General features: G+C 34.5%; 1 protein-coding gene across 6 annotated transcripts in view; it reads right to left on the bottom strand.

The window, feature by feature from the left end:
- Positions 1-4,230: 4,230 nt before the first annotated feature.
- The window catches only part of LOC111054418 (glutamate receptor ionotropic, kainate 2), a 56,669-nt gene continuing 45,803 nt past the window's right edge, over positions 4,231-15,096 (bottom strand). For 5 of the 6 annotated variants that reach the window (XM_039429168.1, XM_039429170.1, XM_039429172.1 and 2 more), the window contains 5 exons: positions 14,442-14,640; positions 12,089-12,320; positions 9,817-9,935; positions 7,827-7,973; positions 4,240-6,044 (listed from right to left, as the gene is read on the bottom strand). In XM_039429168.1, coding sequence (XP_039285102.1) covers positions 5,898-6,044; positions 7,827-7,973; positions 9,817-9,935; positions 12,089-12,320; positions 14,442-14,640 — 844 coding nt within the window. In that variant the 3' untranslated portion in view covers positions 4,240-5,897. Of the gene's footprint in view, positions 6,045-7,826; positions 7,974-9,816; positions 9,936-12,088; positions 12,321-14,441; positions 14,641-15,096 lie in introns of all 6 variants that reach the window. The other variant, XM_039429171.1, reaches the window with a different exon arrangement.

Genomic DNA, 15,096 nt, shown 5'->3' with positions numbered 1-15,096 from the left:
TATGAAATATTTTACATAATCTGTACATAATTATTTGAATTCTTAAGCCTCTCCTCTAGATAAGCAACTATGAAGACCAAGTGTTTACAAGTCGATATCACCATAGAGAAACAATAGTGTAATTATACTATTGTTTCTCTATGATATCACTAAAGGCTCGGGCTATTTCTGGGCTCGGGATTTAGCCAAGTTCTAGAAGGCTGGAGTCAGAAAATTGGCTTTCCAAAACGGGGCGTAGTCGTAGTTTATACGATAATCTTTTTTTTTTCATTTCTATCATTGGAAACATTTTTCCTTGACGAAATTAAACATTTCTAAATAATTCACAATAGCTGAAACGTTACACCATTTCTCGTTATTTTATTTTGTGTTCAATTCCCTAGTTTTACGAAATTTAATAAACGTGAACTGCGACTACGCCCTGTTTCGGAAAGCTTATTTTCTGATTCCAGCTGTTTAAGGTCTAGAACTTAGCTTAATCCCGATCTCGGAAACCGGCCCTTTAGACTCTTCAAGATGAACAACAATTAATTTCCTTGGAATTTTTAGACAGCTGGAGTCAGAAAATTGGCTTTCAATGAAATTCCTTGGAATTTACTCCTTCATTTATTTTCTGTATTCATTTATTATTCATGCTCAAGAGAGGTTATCATGATGGCAGTAGATTATGCTGAAATAATCGATTTGGAAGATAAGTTTTTGAAATACAAATCGTCAAGTCCTTGGATAAATAATTCTAGCGAGGAGTTTCTCAAATAGTGATCACCACCATTTGAAATTTCATGTAGCCGACATTTGCTTCACTATATTTCATGTATACATACTAAACACTTGAGTACTGTGAAATGAGAAGCTTTTTAAATGGGATTAAGAGACAAACGGATAACAGCTAGATATGAGTACAGTAATATTTGTTTCTAAAATTTTCACTATCAACAGAGATATTGTAGAATTTCTACATAATATATAAAGGTGGAAAAAATTGAAATATTTACAGATGGAATTAAATAGAGAATGCATTTATTCAAATGCTAATTAATATATAATTATTATTCAACGAAAATCCTAAATAAATGCTGTAAATCACCCCGAAGACTTCTGCTACTGCAGACATTGACAACAGGGTTAACAGCTAGATGGAAATTCGATGAGAACTACTATCCAAAAATTATTTGCCAGCCCGGGAATCGAACCCGGTACCTCCCAATTGCCAGTCAGGAATGCTTACCCTTACACCAAACTGACAATCTCTGGATAGCAGCGCTCATTTTATACGAAGCCATAGCAGCCAACCAGTTTACAGATGGAATTAAATAGAGAGTGCATTTATTCAAATGCTAATTAATATATAATTATTATTTAACGAAAATCCTAAATAAATGCTGTAAATCACCCCGAAGACTTCTGCTACTGCAGACACTGACAACAGGGTTAACAGCTAGATGGGAATTCGATGAGAACTACTATCCAAAAATTATTTGCCAGCCCGGGAATCGATCCCGGTACCCCCCAATTGCCAGTCAGGATTGCTTACCCTTACACCAAACTGACAATCAATGAAATTATTGTCAGTTTGGTGTAAGGGTAAGCATTCCTGACTCAATGAAATTATTGTCAGTTTGGTGTAAGGGTAAGCATTCCTGACTGGCAATTGGGGGGTACCGGGATCGATTCCCGGGCTGGCAAATAATTTTTGGATAGTAGTTCTCATCGAATTTCCATCTAGCTGTTAACCCTGTTGTCAATGTCTGCATTAGCAGAAGTCTACGGGGTGATTTACAGCATTTATCTAGGATTTTCGTTAAATAATAATTATAAATTAATATATTCTCTGACTTTAGTTAGACTTAGGGCCGTTGCATAGTCAAAGCTTAAGCTCGATTTAATTAGCTGGTGGCTTAAACTCAAAATGAATCACATTATAACAAAGTAGACTTGATACGGATTTAATCCAGTTTTAAAAGAAATTTAGTTTAAACTGTCACTGCAAACGGCCCTTAGAGTCTAACCAAAAAATTTTGTTAGACTTGTGTATTTTAAAAATTGAGTCTTTTGGTAGAATCTAACAAAAAAAACCACTGAAGATGATGCCTTAGTGCATTGAAACTTGAGTTTGGCGCAAACAAATTATGTGGAACCGACTACGTCGTTTTTTCACCTTAATATATCATCTTAAAACTTCAATTTTGAGAAAATTACTGAAAAAAGATGTTATCTGGCATTGGAATTCTGAGCATGACAAAGCATATGAGTTGATAAGCATATTGACTAGTAAACCTGCTCTGCAATTTTTTGATCCAATAAAAGAAATTGTATTATCTGTAGACGCATGTAAGGATGGATTAGGTTGTGTTTTACTTCAAAATAATTTACCAGTAGAGTATGCATCCAAGTCATTGAATAGCACTCAAAAGAATTATGCAATCATAGAAAAAGAAACATTAGCTATTCTTTTTGCATGTGAACGTTTTCATCAATATATATTTGGTAAGCATGTAACTATTGAAAGTGATCATAAACCTCTAGAGAGTATTTTCAAAAAACCACTTAGTGAATGTCCTGCTAGATTACAAAGAATTCATTTGAGACTATTGCAGTATGATTTTACTATTGTGTACAAACCTGGTAAAGATTTACTGATAGCTGATTGTTTGTCTAGAACACATTTCAATGCTTATGAAAATGATCCTCTTAGTGAAGAAATTGAGTATCAAATCTGTGTATTGACAGAAAATAATGAATTTGCTCAAAATTATCATGATAAGTTAGTTATTGAAACAGCAAAAGATCCAACTCTGTGTAAAGTCAAAAATATGGTAAATAATGGATGGCCTAACAGTATTAAAGAAGTACCTTCTGACTGTCAGTCTTACTTCAGATATAGGGAAGATTTGTATATAGCTAATGATTTATTGTTTAAAAATGATGGTATAGTTGTTCCAACAAGTATGAGAAAAGAAATGTTGAATGTTTTGCACTATAATCATATGGGCATAGAAAAATCTAAATTAAGAGCTAGGAATAGTATTTTTTGGCCTGGAATGTCCAATGATATAACCAATATGATAACTTCATATTATGACTGTTACTTTCATAAGCACATTACAATAAAACAGAAAAATTGAATTCATGTATATATTTTTTCTGTTTTATAATTATGTGCTTTGAGAGTAACGAATATTATTTACTTCTCATATCTTGACCTGAAAATCTTATGTATCATTCTAAAAGAGTGAAACAATAGTGTATATCAAGTTATTAGTGTATACGTTATACTTGGTTTTTTAGGGCTACTTTTAAAAATAAAAATAAATGAAATCCAAGTACCCTTTTCGAATTATTTAATTACGACATGTTTTGGCTATATAATGTCATAAGAGATTGGAAAATAAAATTATTTATTTTATTTTCCAATCACTTGATAATGGCATTACCTTATATAGCCAGAACATGTCGTAATTAAATAATTTGAAAAGAGTGCTTAGATTACAATTTTTAGTTATACTTGGGCTACCTATACTTGTGGCAGTATGGTCCATCTTCATCAGATACAAATACATCACCAAACACATTTCAAAGTGAATGAAAAAGACTGAGAAATTGTCAAAAAACCTCTGATTTATTGATAATTAGAAAGACCGGTTTCGGTTATTACATCATTGTCAAACTGGAGTTTATCAGAGATTGACAATGGTGTAATAACCGAAACCGGTCTTTCTAATTATCAATAAATCAGTGGTTTCTTGACAATCTCTTAGTCTTTTTCATTCAATATGAATAATTACCACAATATCAACTTCTCAACGTTTCAAAGTAATATGTTATTCGCACGTTTCATGGAAATTTGAGAAATTGGATTTCTATCTCCACACTCTATATTATCCTGTATTATTTTATAAGCCTGATCCAATGTCATGGAGTTTTTTTGAAGCTCAATGAAATCTTCATTAAATCTTCTATCAAGTTTTTGAGACTGCTAAATTTGAGAGCGCATACCTTGAGACTTTCAAGCCATCAGTCTCGAAATTAGTATTCAACATAGAAATTTATGTTTCGAGAAGCTTTAACTATATACAAATTTCAAGTTATAATGTTCAATATCATTAGAAGAAGAATTAGGAGAAGTTTTAATTATACAAATTCTAAGTTCTAATGCTCATCATCAGATTCTAATCTCCAAGTCCTCATACCATGAACAAAATGTGATGAAGGATAGTAATAATCAATCACAAATGATAACGTAACATAATACTTTATTCATTTTTCAAGAACAATAAATTGTATAAAAGTCAACGAAGCGTATATCATTATAAAGGAGATACAAATTGGTCATTGTGTGATTTACCTAGGGTATTTCAGATTTTGTAGGAAATTGAAGACAAGAAAGCAAGCAGATGGAGGAGGGAAGAAGCTTCTCGAATAAAAAATAAAGTACCTAATGTTAAAAGGGACCAAGAAAAAAGCTAAAATAATATTCAGGTCCTTCCAGAAGGACATTATAAAATAATAAGGCATTATGGCACTTTTCAAGTAGTTACCAAGTAGGCTACATTTTGCTTTATAGGCCTACATTAGAATGAAAATAAACTAATTTTGGCCTCGAGAAGCATTGGGAGAGAGTCGATAGAGAACCCAAAAATAGTTCTATTAGTTTGAAATTGAAATTATTGTCTATATTATTATATTGTTATATTATTATACATAATATTTATGTGTTATCTTCCTTTCATTTCGCATTATCAATTCATCATATTTTTATTTAGGCCTCTAATTGTCATCTCACCATACAAAGGGTACACATTTTCATTCTGTCACTTTTAACCTCATGCAATATAATTGAGATGTATTTTAAAATGTGATTGATTCTTATTCATTCATACAATTAGTGCATCATCAAATTGATAGGGAAGAAAAAATAAGATAACCTCGTGCTATTCCTCTCCCAAATTTATAAAATGTTACACATAGTCCAAAATGGGTTAATCTTGTAGTTGTTTACTTCACAAAATTTTCAAAATTTAACTTTTATCAAAATTTTTGGAGAGAAATAGTACAGGCTCAGCCTATTTTTTCCGCCAATGTCATAATTATATTATTATGATTGTGGTATTTTGTACAATAAATAAATAAAAATACCCAACATCAAACGAACATACGCGTGTACAAGAATCAATAAGATGGGGAATATACATAGTCTATTGCATGATAAATAAATAAAAATACCCAACATCAAACGAACATACGCGTATACAAGAATCAATAAGATGGGGAATATACATAGTCTATTGAATGATGACAAGAGTATAAATATGATTTATTATAGTTCTTCAGAGCTCCATCTGCAATTCATGAACTACAACCCTTACCACAATAAAGAAAAATAGCATAAATCTAGTCAAATGAACATGGCAGATGAACCTAGTGACTAGATAAGACTATGACTAGATCAAATGGACTAGTAGAATTCATCCGAATGTGATAGAAATGTATATGCAACTTCTAGTAGTATTCAGTAAATACACCCAATGTACCAACACCAGAAAATTAAGATGAACAACCACCATTTCCTATTCTTGTCACTTGATTAAAAAGCATATGGTAATCGAGCTTATCAAGTAATTAAGTTCTCAGAGGAAAATACAAAACTTCAATTCCCGGTTGCATAAAAGCTTGTTACATTTTAATCATGATTCGATTACACGAGAACCAATCAGAGAAGGTTTTTCTGAGAAGAAGGTTTCTCTGATTCGTTCTTGATGCATTGAATTAGGAAAAGTTGAACGACTCTTGTGTAACCGGGTGTAAGTACCATGTCTAGTTAATGATAATATTATTGGCAGTATGAAGCCTCTTGATGTTTCTCAAGCACTGTTCTTATGAGCTTATGAGGGCTGTTATCACATAGAGCCTTTCTTTTCGAAAACATCTAACTGCATGAAGGACCCCTTAGTGCTGGGCTCTCTTGGTCTTCTCACTGGCTTCGATGTTCCATGACATTTCATGGCAAACTTCAGCTCCAGCATGAAAGCTTCCTTTGGTGATATCTAAAAGGAAAACAGAATTCTGATATTAAAATACCTGCGACAACTAGAAAATGATATCTATATAATAAGAGAGAGTGGGGTTGTGTTTGATCGCATCAAAACATATCAACTTGTGGATTGCATACCGGAAAAACGGGAATGATTCAGATCTCCAAATTTTTGCACATAGATCTAAAAGGAAAACAGATTCTGATATTGAAATACCTGCGACAACTAGAAAATGATATCTATATAATAAGAAAGAGTGGGGTTGTGTTTGTTCGCATCAAAACATGTCAACTTGTGGATTGCATACCGGAAAACGGGAATGATTCAGATCTCCAAATTTGCACATAGATTCTAAAAATATCAATCTCGTGCACCTCGAAGCCCAAATCTCAATTTTCCTTATATATTTTTCAAAATTAATGTTCAAATTTCATTCATGGGACATAAATACATACCATTTATGTTGATATAGAACTATAATTTATAGAGAGACTATACCTCTTATAAACAGATGGTTGAAAGTGGCAACCAAATTAATATCCAGACCATTTTTGACAGGTTGGCATTAAGTTGAGGAAGGTTCCTAAACAAGATTTGAGTTCTCTCACTTTATTAGGTTAGCACCAAGTTGAAGAATTTATCAATTCTATAATAAAGGAAAGAACTGGCTCATACACGTACGAGATAGGATAATTATGTTTGACGCATTATCACGTCTAAACTACTGGACTAATTAAATTGAAATTTTGCATATCGATTTTTAAGTAGCCGAGTATGGTTCTAGGTCTATTTCAAACTTTTCAAGATTTCACTCGGTCAAGTTTTCAGTTTGTCACGGTTTAAAATGGACCCTTGCGGGGCACGGGTTACCTGCTAGTAATATAACAAAGGAGATTGGTGAAAAAGATTTAAAAAAATACCAGCTGATCTTTTTTACCAATCATGAATTAGATTCTATGCCTACACTGTGACGTTGCAATATATGTAGGCCAGGGCCTTGTATTACAGGTGGCTATGATATAATATAATGAAGGGAAGAATTGGCTTATACACGTACGGGATAGGAAATTCACGAATGACGCATCATCACGTCTGAACTACTGGACTGATTAACTTCAAATTTTGCATAAAGATTCTTAATTTACCAAGGAGGGTTATAGACTTTTTGGAATTGTTCAAGATTTCAGTGATTCAATTTTTCAATTTGTCAACTTTTAATATTAGACCCTTGCGGAGCACGGGTTACAGTAGAAAATAAAGAAATAGATAGCAGATGCAGATGTATCATAACAGATGCGAAAATCAGTAGAAACTAGAAGTTCTGTGAACTGTAGACTTCACACAGTTTTCTCATCCTCAAGTATCTGGTGTCATCTGTTCTCCAGACATCTGTGTAATGCATGCAATGAATAATCCACTCGTCAGCTGATTGATTATGAATAATTCTTTAGTCTGATAAATCCTATCTTTAGAGTAGATGAGATATATAGTGATATCGGAGTATGGAGGAAATTCCTTTTCCTCTCATATTATTCTTAAAATGCAAAATTTCAAAAAACCTTGTGTATACATCGACGCGCAGTTGAAAAAGGAATGTTCCTGCCAAATCTCATAGAATTCTATCAACGCGTTTGGCCGTAAATGCGTTACATACAACAGACAGACGAAAGAAAATTCCGAGTTGAAACAGAGACCTCACTGCGTTTGGTCAATATAGGTGAGTTGGAGCAGATATAGAAACCCTACAAATAAACCAGAAAATATGAGAGTTTCCAAGATTCTAGTGTTTCTCACCTTTTCCTGGACGGCAACCTTCCTGACATTCCACAAGAACTCAAGCATTGCGACGAACAGAGCTACTGCGCAGCCGCAGATCAACACCAGGAACACTCCACCCACGTTCGACAGACCCAGCTCATTGGACGGCGGTGCTTCATCTTGCTGTAGCATAATATCAGAATTAATTATGGAAATGTATTTAAAATTCACACTTATGATGTTTAAAATTGAATTGATAACCAGTATCTTGATTTTCAATAAACGTGTGGTTTGACAATACCATATTTATACTGAATTAATCTAATATATTGCAATATAGATGACTACCAAAATATAACCTTCACAAATTACTCAGAAAGTGGAAATAGTATCCTACGTCACAAGGACAGGAAGGGGCCTTTCGCAGTCGAGAATGGTGTTTCTAGTCGAGGCGTTAGCCGAGACTAGAATTTCATTCGAGCACTGCAAAAGACATTCACGTCCAAGTAACATACACTATTTTTTGTCATAACAATCTGAAGAAGAATAATTTAAAAAATAAAACCTGCTTATGCTGAAGTTACTATATACATGCATTCTATCAACATAACCTAGTTTACAAATTCCGAGTTAGGAATTTTGCGGAAGTTGACAAAACTTCCACCTGAAGCGTTGAAGATGGTTTTTTGTAGAAGTTTTGCTGTTCCTATTCCGGAACTAGGAAACATACTCGACTGTAAAGAAAACATATGATTTCACTACAGTCGAGTATGCTGTAATGAGAATCATAATATGTTTATTTGTTCTGCAAACAGCTGTTTACCAGCTTGATGTCATGCATGGAAAACAGCTGAGATTGAACGACTATGGAAAAAACGTTTTTCTGATGATTGGTTATTATTGAAATATACACTTTTTTCGTTTTCAACGACGATCGTTCTTCAGCTATTCTACAACTACTCAGTCAGATTTTCCTGATAAGAATACAGTACTATCTTTCGTATTATAAGACAGCTAAACTACTATTATAGGTAAATAATACACTATACTATAATACTAATACAGAATGGAATAAAACTGCTGCCTTCATTCGACCTAGGAGAAAGGAGTTAGGGGTCTATTACAATCAACCCTACAATAAAATTAGACGAATCAAACAAATGAAACTGAATGGAAAAATAAGCAATATTGAAGAAGGAAAATTATAATATACAGAGTGTCTGATGATAAGTCACTCTATATTTTTATACAGATATAATTTCTCTATCTATTAACCAATTTTGTTAGAACTACTTTTGTTAGATAAAGCACTTCTTGAGGTTGTGTTTAACACCAATTTTCAATTGTTTCAGTTCAAAAATGCCCCCTCTCTTGACTGTGGAAGAACGAGCCAAAATAGCAGCTCATTATGAGGTGTGGGGATCTGTGATGCGAGTACAAAGATGGTGGAGGGCTGAACGAGGGATCCATGCAACACTGGATGCAAAAACTGTTAAAAATTGCTATTCCAAATCACTATCAACAGGGAGTGTCGCAGATGCGAGACGATCAGGAAGACCATCAACGTCAAGGACAGCAGAGAATGTTGACAGAGTTCGTGAAATGTTCATGAGGAGCCCTAAGAAATCAATGCGTCAAGGATCTCGTGAAAGTGGTCTTTCACATTACTCTGTTGCAACGATTCTCAAGAAAAATTCTAGTGTTTTGAATCCAGTGTTGAATAGATCCCTCGTTCAGCCCTCCACCACCTTTGTACTCGCACCACAGATCCCCAGACCTGCTATTTTGGCTCGTTTCTCCACAGTCAAAAGAGAGGGAATTTTTAAACTGAAACAAATGGAAATTGGTGTTAAACACAACGTCAAGGAGTGCTCTATCTAACGAATGTAGTTCTAACAAAATTTGTTTATGAATGAAGAAATTATAGCTGTATGAAAATAGGGAGTGACTTGTCAGACACCCTTTAGATTCGAATTATGTAATTATTGGATGGTATAATTTTATGTAGGAAGCTAGGCCAACTCACTCCATCGCAAGCTCCACCACCGTGCATCTCTTTCCACCATTTATCTTTCAGTTCTTGCAATTTGCCTGACTCCTGCATCTTCAACACGGCACCACTTATGGCTGTTCGATATGGCGAATCTGAAACATTCATCATGGTTCAAGATAATTTCAGAGCAAATCTGCTCTCAGTAGAAATTTAGAAATATATTATCCAGTAGAAAATTCAAATACTGTATTAGTGTTTCAAGAAAAAATGAAAGACTGCAAATAGTGATCCCGACCAGCTTCAATAGGCCAAGAGGTCTATACTCCGTTCAAATTAACTTCGGACTTGGGATGGACATGCGCAGCAGAGAAGGCATACAGCGGCAGGGATACAACGTCGGCTATGTTACCGTTGTGTACCGGCCAGCGTTCTCCAATTTCCTGTGAGTATTCATGCGCTCATGTTGAACTGAGGAAGTTTCCTCTCTGCAATCACAGACTCGACCGACTCTAATCGACTCTGATCCACTGCATAGCCTACTGCTGTATATTACTGAAAGTTGATAACCCTGATCTACTTTCAGCCTATTTCATTTTATTAATCAATTATTTGATCTTATCTACCTATATAATTATTTTACTTTATCAATTTTCTGTTTTTTTTTTCTCTTAAATATTCATATTGATTAAAACTTTTACAATATTTCCATTAATAAATAAATCCTTAGTTTAAATAATGAAATTAACGCTTTGGTAGAGAGTTAGTGGGGAGGATATTTTTAATATTCTTTCCGAAGAATGGACATTGATATGTCCAAAGCTCCGCCAATTTATGTAGATGCATAACAATATAATTATTATCTATAGTTATTATATTACAAATTGCTTTTTCATATCATATACAGTTATAATTATTTTCTTAGTCTATATTATGTAAATTCATCTATAATTTTGCTGTATTGTAAGCTATTGTATATAAGTGTATAAGCCAGTATATATTGTAATCTACATAAATAAAGTACTCAATCAATCAATCAATCAATCGACAAATTTACAACTAAGCTTCCACCTTCCGACCTTATAAATTATTTATTAAAAACTAAAACTTCAATCAGCCGCTATTTCGGATAAAAGTATCACAGAACATTTTTATTGATGTCATTTTCCTCGTTTTAGAAAGGCCTTTAAAATGATGTATCACACAATGGGTGTTTACATTCAAAATATTTGAGTTACAACAACTCATTTCCTCAAAAACTAGAACTTCAATCAGCCGCCATTGTGGATACAAGTATCATAGAAAATTTTTATTGATGCCATCTTTCTTGTTTTAAAAAGGCATTTAAAATGATATACTTAAAATATTCGAGTTACAACCCCTTAGTCACCCCCTCAAGATGGGTTGAAATTCAGTTGTACGTCAAAAGGTAGAGTATTTGACCAATAACTTATCCTGAAAATTACAGTATTATATCTACAACAGTCTCCAATTTATTGAAGGGTTCCGCATACATATCACTGTGTATAAGTATTTGATAGAGATCATGAGTTGATCTCAAAAGATTTGAATTTGTTTCCGCCTTGATTGGAAGACAAAAGTTTAGAAAGACCGTCATAATAGACAAAGACACCAGGTCTACTGGTTATAAAATCACACTTTGCGCAAGGTAATAATGTTTGAATGAACTGAATATACAAGGTGACACAGAATAACGGGAACTTTTAAAAAACTTTTAAAAACGCCATAAAACATTAGTGGGAAGGGCAAAACTGATTTTATTCGAACTAATGTAAAGTTCAAGACTTGCCATTTGAGAACTATTAATAACATCTATCACTTTTTGACAATTATTTGTTTAAGATGGCTTCCTCATGAACGAATACACTCTTAAGATCTGTGTTGATGATTCCTCATTGATTGCTGCAACATCTGCGTTTCCTGGTCCCATGATCTGTCCACCTGCGATTTTCTGTTTGTGGCGCTATCTTAAATCAAACGTTTTCACAACCAATAACTGTGGTTGAATCATAACAGACGAATAAAAATGAAATTAGCAATATCCCAGCAGAGCTGTTGCAGCAGTCGTTCAGGAATCTCAACGCAGATTTCAAGAATGTATTCGTGCAGGAGGAAGCCATCTTGAAGAAGTAATTGTCAAAAAGTGATAGTTTTTATCAATAATTTATTCTCAAATGGCAAGTCTTGAACTTTACATAAAATCATGTTTGCCCTTCCCACTTGACGTTTTCATGACGTTTTCAAAAAATGTTCCCGTTATTCTGGGTCACCCGGTATTTGTGCTTACTGAAAGGCATGGCGATGCCGTATCCCTTGGAGTCGAGCAGAGTGCCGACTTGCGCGAGGTCGCACTTGCGTTCCATCTGGTACTCGATGGAGGTGGACTCCATGAAGTAGGCATAGGTGCGCTTGCCCTTCTGCACTCGCTCCACACCCTCGTCGTTGCTCTTCACGAACACTGACGGCTGCGCTGACTCCATTGTGCTCCACATCTTCTGGTACATGCTTACGTTGCTGTCCTGAACAATTCAAATTCAAATGAAATATTTATTAGCTTCCATAGTATTGGTAGATTCCATTACCCAATCATCATCCATGTTACATGTTCACATTGATAAAAAAAGTATAAAAATCTTGTAGTATCCTTTATTTTTTGACGTGACAACGTCTTATAAATTGGTTTGCCGGGTGACACTTCAAGAAACTGCGTTACGTTCCCACGTTATGCGCTCACAATAAGAGCGAGTGAGAGCGTTCGTTTCGGTTCACGGTCGTCTGGAAAGAGCACGAATAGGAGCAGTGGCGAGCAACGCAGCAGCAACCCGAAGGCATTCACCTGGAGAGAGAGTGAAACGGAGCAATCTCCTGCGACTGCGCCACTACTTAGTGAATAGGTTATGTGAATAAGTATAAGTGAATAGGTATAAGTGTAAGTATAATAGGTATAAGTGAATAGGTTATGTTGTAGTAATCACAATGTTGTGGTAGTTTTCAATCACAAAAGTAGTATAAATCGTTTCTCAGCCAATAATAATTTGTTTAACTTGAAAAAATGAGCGCGACTTGCTATGTAAAAAATTGAATCAAGCACAGTTAGCCCGCCTAAGAGCGAGAGAGACAGAGTGATTTTGTTGAGGATGTGTGAAGGTAAAAATAAAATTTTGTTAATATGAAATTCAGTGCGATATTCTTTGTATAAATTAATGTTTTGGATATAATTCTTTGTATAAATAATAATGTTTTAAATTGTTACTATTATTTCATCATTCTTCCTACTATAGGAATGAATATTCACATTAAAATTATTGTACCACCCAAAGTCGTTGTCACGTAAAACTTTCGCCCGTATACCAACTTTACAGGCAACCATGCAATTTTTTAAAGACTTTAAAATATTACAACGACTAGTTTCAACACTAGCTTGAGTCATTTTCAATTGAAAAGATTATTATATTGTTTTTATTAAATTGTTCAAAAGTAGCCCATGTAAGTAAAGTGTTTTTATGTTCACATTCCTATCCCGAACTACACCATGCCCTATTATAATAGCAAAACAGTATTTTTTGTTGTTTGAGTTATTTCACAGATAGGCTTCAATCCAGATGTGTAAGACGAAGCTCAACTAGAATAACAAGATGTGCTGAAGAACACAGTCAATGGTTATGTGTGAAAAATTATTGTTTCTCAAGCAACAAGCTCAGAGGGACTTGGACATAGAATCTTATAGAAATTGGACATTTTTTGTGTGTGGGAATATGGGCTTAAGTACACTCAACAATAAAATTTCCATTTTCGACCGAATTTGACTTGTGATGCATGATTTTGAACCGCCTTGATGAGCCAAGAAGAATGAGATCCAAGAATTGTGTCAAAAGTTATGAATTTTTTATCCTTGAGGTGTCCTTAAGCGCACCTCTCCACTGGGAAATACTGAAATGAAGTGCATCTAACGGGTGATTCTCATAGAACATAATCTCGTGATCTTATATCATTGTGCAAAGTATCACTGTGAGGACAATATAGATGGTGATGATGGTTGAAGCTGAAAATTAGGCGTTTTTCACAATACAAGGAGCATTGTTGTCAGGTGTACCTGGAAATCTATATGAGATAGAGCGCTCTATCTAGTCTCAAACTATAGAGCACAAAATTACGCCCACCTCTAATTGTACACCTGGATTGTAACAATCGGGATAATATATTGTTGATCAAATACTAAACATCATCAAGATTTCTTTCTTCCTTGAAATTTCACGCATTTTTGAAAAATCATAACTCAGTAGTCATTGAAGATAGAGAGTTCAGAATAATCTCATTTCATTCAGAGTTTTATAATATTGAAAAAGGCGGGAGCAAATTTGACTGTCCGATCACTGGATTTGGCGGAGATAGCTGGAAACTGTAAAATGAACCGAAAATACGAGGTTTTTGGACAACCTGTATATAGCACAAGGAAATTTTGCATGAAGAGTTTGTTCTGGACTTCTCACATGTATCCAAATGATGAATAAAAAATCAGAGCTGCAATATAAATTGCAAGCACACCCCCTTTTTTATTTCTATGTTGACTGGACTATGGCAGGTTATTTTAATTCTATCTTGATTTAAAATTGAAACAGAAATCACTTCAATTAACTTACCCTGAAGAAGCTAGCGGTGGATCCACCGTTGAGCACACCGTACTTGATCTTGTTCTGCTTGGCGAGGTCCTCCACACTCTCGATGGTGTCCTCCATGCGTTCGTTGGTGAGGAAGGCAGCTAGGTTGGCCGTGTACGACGAGATCATGATCAGTGTGAAGAACCACCACATGCCGGCGCATAGTCTCGTCGAAACTGCCCTACACTCAGGGCAAACGTCGACCAATTACAACTGCTCTCAATGTTACAACTGTTCGATTCACACCGTGATACTGTATCAAATTGCAATATTTGCAATTGATGATGACAATGTATCAGGACAATAATATGGAATAGTAGTTTGAAGAGTTGTACTCAAGAATACCATATAATAATTAGGCAAGAATACTGAAACCTAGAGAGTATTGTAGAAAAATCTCCGTTTGAAGATGATTACCATAGAGCTCCATACTCAGGGATGGATGAATCAATCTATTAAGACAAGCAAGAAGGCAAAAAATATATGTATATAAGACTGTGCTTCGCAAGGGTTTGTTTAACGCACAAATACAGAATGTCTGATAAGTCACTCCCTATTTTTATACAGCTATAATTTCTTTATTTATGAACCAATCTTGTTAGAACTACATTTATTTATCACATTGTGCACAAATACT

This window comes from Nilaparvata lugens, chromosome 5 (assembly GCF_014356525.2).
Source record: "Nilaparvata lugens isolate BPH chromosome 5, ASM1435652v1, whole genome shotgun sequence".
NCBI lineage: Eukaryota > Metazoa > Arthropoda > Insecta > Hemiptera > Delphacidae > Nilaparvata > Nilaparvata lugens.
The sequence above is the reverse complement of the archived record's forward strand: the minus strand, read 5'-3'. Positions and strand labels throughout refer to the sequence as shown.